The sequence below is a fragment of the Austrofundulus limnaeus genome, unplaced genomic scaffold, assembly GCF_001266775.1.
Source record: "Austrofundulus limnaeus strain Quisiro unplaced genomic scaffold, Austrofundulus_limnaeus-1.0 Scaffold341, whole genome shotgun sequence".
Taxonomy (NCBI): domain Eukaryota; kingdom Metazoa; phylum Chordata; class Actinopteri; order Cyprinodontiformes; family Rivulidae; genus Austrofundulus; species Austrofundulus limnaeus.
This window is the reverse complement of record NW_013952743.1, coordinates 616967-621834: the sequence shown is the minus strand read 5'-3', so window position 1 is coordinate 621834 and position 4868 is coordinate 616967. Positions and strand designations below refer to the sequence as shown.

The 4868-nt window shown below is 39.4% G+C and overlaps 1 protein-coding gene across 1 annotated transcript in view; it reads right to left on the bottom strand.

Annotated features, from left to right (window-relative positions):
• Positions 1 to 4868, bottom strand: part of sucla2 (succinate-CoA ligase ADP-forming subunit beta) — a 35304-nt gene that overhangs the window by 1094 nt on the left and 29342 nt on the right. The window contains exon 9 of the mRNA XM_014022755.1: positions 1489 to 1609. Coding sequence (XP_013878209.1) covers positions 1489 to 1609 — 121 coding nt within the window. The remainder of the gene's footprint in view (positions 1 to 1488; positions 1610 to 4868) is intronic.

The window sequence follows — 4868 nt, the reverse complement described above, 5'->3', positions numbered from 1 at the left end:
CACACACACACACACACACACACACACACACACACACACACACACACACTACAATAAATCACACTAGTTTGATGTATTTGTGTGTATTTTCCACAGACTGAAGCACATTTTCACTTTCTGAACATCAGAAATGTTAATGAGAATATAAAGTAGCAGGAACAGCAACAGAAGAGTTGTCCACGACAAAAAGATTCTTACAGGAGGAGAACTAAAATAACCTAACAGTCTGTAGAGAAACGTGTGGCTGCATCTCAGCAGAGCAGCACAGACTGCAGCAGAAAGTGGTCACATTTAAACACAATAAAAAAGGCATGAGCAGAACATTTTATCCTGAGGAAAACAACAGTCAGATCTGTTTAAGCTCCAAACACAAACAGCCAAAACTTTGGTTTGTTTCAAGCATCACTGTTTTCCACCTGCAGGTAAGGAAGAAAATCTGACAGAAGGATAAGAACTATTCTGCGAGGAGACACTGAAGAACAGCAGCTTCACTCCACAACAGCTGAACTCTCTTCGTACAATAGAGTTTCAGAACATAACGCATGTATCTATAGCTCATTTTAACCCTGAACTTCAAAATAAAGACCAAATAAAACAAGAATGCTCTAAACATTTAGAGACGTGAAGCTCGGAGGGATTATTTATTAACAGCTGAGGATAAAAACATTGTCCAGCCTCTACTTTCATGAAACATGTTGGAACGTTAGAAGGAGGTGATGATAAACACCACTCTGAGTTCATCACTAAACATTAATTATTAGCAATGTCTGCTTTGTCGATCAGATCTAAAAACTGGATCTATGCTTCTCTGATTTACTGATAAAATGTTGTTTCTGTTTGTTTGGGTTCCCAAGTAGTTCTACTACAGTTCAAGCTCAACACTTCAGCGGAACGTCTCAGAAATGTGAGGCTTTGACTTTCTTTGTTCCCTCCAGCTGCACTTCCCTCTCCTGCTCAGGGCTTCTGATCTTCTGCCGGGCCAGACGACACYAACAATTATTCTGATGTGTTGGAGATTTTTAGAAAACCTCGGGGTTTCTCAGCCAAGATGCTGCTGAACACCTGAGTTCAGTATTCATCTCGTCTCTCAGGTTATGTTACTGAAACTTCAGAGAATGAATGTGGCAGCTTTCCTCGCCATCTCCTCTCTCTGTTACAACCCAAACCTCAGGACACCAGATTAGGATTAGGACAGAGATTAGCCAATCAGAACTCTGCCTTCAGACTCAACACAGCTTTCAGTCTCTGATTCTAACAGGAGTTACAGGGGAGGGATAAACTCTGGATGACCCGAGACTCAACAACTCTGCTTTCAATTCTGTCATTTCTCTGTTGTTGCTGTATTTATTTATTTATTTATGGTAAATGGTAAATTGACTGTACTTGTTTTATTTACAGTATTCATTCATTCATTCATTCATTCATTCATTCATTCATTCATTCATTCATTCATTCATTCATTCATGGGCCTGCTGGTGTGAGATGTACCTTGTAACCGTACTACGATGGGGATCTTCAGATCCAGGTCTCTCACAGCCATGATGATGCCCTGAGCGATGACGTCACATCTCATGATCCCGCCRAAGATGTTGACCAGGATGGCCTGGACCTGAGAGACATCAAATTACATGATTTATTAATTAATGTTCATTTAACCCAGTTTTATTTTTCCCAGTGACATCCAGGGATGAAAATTAGCCCCGGCCATTGGTCAAATGTGAGTAAAAATATGAAGTGGCGTGTAGATCTGAACAAAGCACCAGGGGCCTCGTGTACAAAGACTTGCGTAGATTTCTTACTGAAACCTGACACACAGTCAAATCCAGAAAACGGCGTACACACAAAAAAATCCAGATGTATCAAACTATGCGTACGCCTGAATCCACGCACATTTGTTTTGTACATCACAATTAACRTGGAACTGAGMGCAGGTGAGACACCTCCCCTGACACGCCTTCATTAACATATGTTAAACAGATGCAAATTACTTCCTCTCATCTTCCAATCRTCATCAGAAAATTATATCTGTTTATAAATAAAAACTCTGCGTGTTACACTATTTATTATATCCTCCAGTAAGGCTGAATCCATTCCTGTTAAATGTATTTTTGGCACAACTTTACACGTCCTTTATTTAACTGTGTCCATGTGGATGTAATAATTGTTAATCATGTGTGTCTGCTGTGAACAATAATTATTTTCACATCAGTAACAGTTTCTCAGAATCACCTCTAAGTGTCACCAAAACCACAGAAACATGCGTACGCCAGCCCTGGAGTTGGCGTGGGGCTGCGTACATTTCCACGTTCAGTTGAGTTTTGATACATCCGGAGTTTTGTGTGGAAAATGAAGTACGCAAGGTTTTTGTGTGTACGCACCGTTGATACATGAGGCCCCAGGGTTTGTAATTTGAGCAGAGGAAAAAAAAAATCTGCATTCTAATCGTGCTGCTGAACATTTTCAAAAACTCAGTTTAATATTTATTTTACATTTCAGAGCCTTAAAAAAATCATAAAATAACATCAAATAACATCAAATAACCACCTTCCAACCCGCTCTGCTGCTAGAAGTACTGTATTTATTCATGTAATGCTGGGTTGCAGTCACATGACCCGGATGACGCGAGAATGTCAGATGGGAGGCAGGAAGTGATTTGCTCTGGTTCAAAACACAGCAAAATGGATCACAGCGACTATGCTAATGCCCTAAATGGGCTGGCGCAGACAAGATATTGCAAAAAAAATATGCGTACATTTAGGATATGATTCATATTTTCTTAACCCTTAGATGCATAAGTGGGGTCAAAAATGACCCCGGGGGTTGTTATTCTTAAAAAATCTCTGAAATTAAAAGGTTTAACACTTCTATATTACAGGYATTCCTCATAAAACATGTTTGTGACCTGAMGCCATTTGAATTTTTTTAAAAGTTTTTATAAATTTTAAGAAATTGCAGTTTTTGTGTCACTACCCGGCTTTTTCATAACTGGGGTCAAAAATGACCCAAAGAATTTCCTACAGAATCTCAAGTGTTTGCTTTGGGAACTTTTGATTCTCACCAACTGTAATTGTCAAGTTACATTTTCTGTCCCACTTAAACATCTGGGTCCTMATGTAYAAATGGTGCATACGCATAAAAAAGTTACGTGCGCCAGGTTCTACGTCCATGTTGTGATGTAGAAAAACCAACGTTGTTGGTTTTCACCTGCCGTGAGAATGTGCGGCAACCACGCAAAGTTTTTCAGTCGACAGTTTTAACCCACAAAGTCAMGAATCTGACCTGAATCCACAGAAATATGACTCTGTTGTGTTTTCTGGATGTAAGGAGCATCTGAACACTGTCATATTTTTATTTTAGTTGAGTTTTTATTGTTTAAACTCGAAGGATCATGAAACTGAAACCCGGAATTGAAAATCATTTAACCTCAGACAAGAAAATAGATCAGTCTAAAAATGATCAAAACAACCTCAGCCCAGTCTGTAAACTGTAAAATGTTTTTATATTTTTGTCACAACGTTGAAAACCTTTTGGGTCCCGGGCAGGAAAAACCCGAAACATTACGTGCGGCATAAAAAAAAAAAACCAATAAAAAAGACTGAAGAGAGGGAGCAAAATTGGATGCAAATGTTGGCTCACTGTACGGTAAGAATAATTATTTTTTCTGTGTGTAACCTTCTGGCTGATGCTGAGTTGAGTTGTGGCCGTAGCGCATCAGGCTCACGCTTTGGGTAGATTCTCGCGCCAGGCGCGCACCCTCGCCAGCTGGGAAGGTGTTTATACGTGTCAACCCCTTTGGACGTTTACCTGTCTAATGAGCCTCAAAAACTTATTTTTTGCTAAAAATCTGTAAGCTACCACTCGTACCCGCGCGTGGCGGTGGGGTAGGGGTCCGTGGAGATGGCAGCGCCTGCTGTAACGCAGGAGGAAAGGAGAGAGGAAAAAGTGGATAACGGGATGTTTTTTGTTTGTTTGTTTGTTTWTTGTTTTGTTTTGTTTTTTAACATCCGTTCAACACCGCGTTCAACTAAATAGGCAACAACTAACCAGGCTTTAATATCACATTCGGGAGATGTCTRTAAATTTCAGGAAAATCTCAGGCTTTGGTTATCCCATGCAAATGCGCCACATAAAACAATGACACTCCACTAATTATTTAGACAGTTTTCTCACGTATTCTCCATTTAATTTATATTTTTTCTGCATCTAAAAATCAATTCTGATCYCACAGAGAGGACAATCTGAGGAGAATCTCACACGCTGGACACATTTACATCTATTTTACATATTTAAATTGAGGCGTGTCAGGGGAGCTGTCTCACGTGCACTCAGTTCCACGTTCGTTGGGATGTATAAAGGAAAGGAGTGCAGGAACCTGCGTGCGCACATTTTTATACATCTGAATATTTTGGTGCGGCGCACTTTTCTAAAATTGTCCGTACCTCAACTTTTAGTGTGAAAGCTGCGCACTCCTTTATGCATGAGGCCCCAGATGCCTGCAGTTTTACCACCAGGAAGTCAGTTTGACGCAACAGAATATATGCAAGTATTATTGAATTGAATTAAACATAACAACTAAACATATGACCTGTTTAGGTATTATTTGATGAGAACTCTTTAAAAACATAACTGAAAAAATGAATGACTTCAAACTCAAACATTTGCAACATGATCCAGACAAATAATACATTGATGTTTCATCAACTTTAAACCATAAGAATTAGTTTAGTTAAATAATCAATTTTGCACAGAAAATCCATTCATAGCTGAAATCATACTGGGGGAGAAAAGAGATCCGTCCTCTTTCCTCCTGTAACTTTGATAACATTCTCTGATTATCAAAATGCGTAATAACTTTCAGTTAAGAGAAC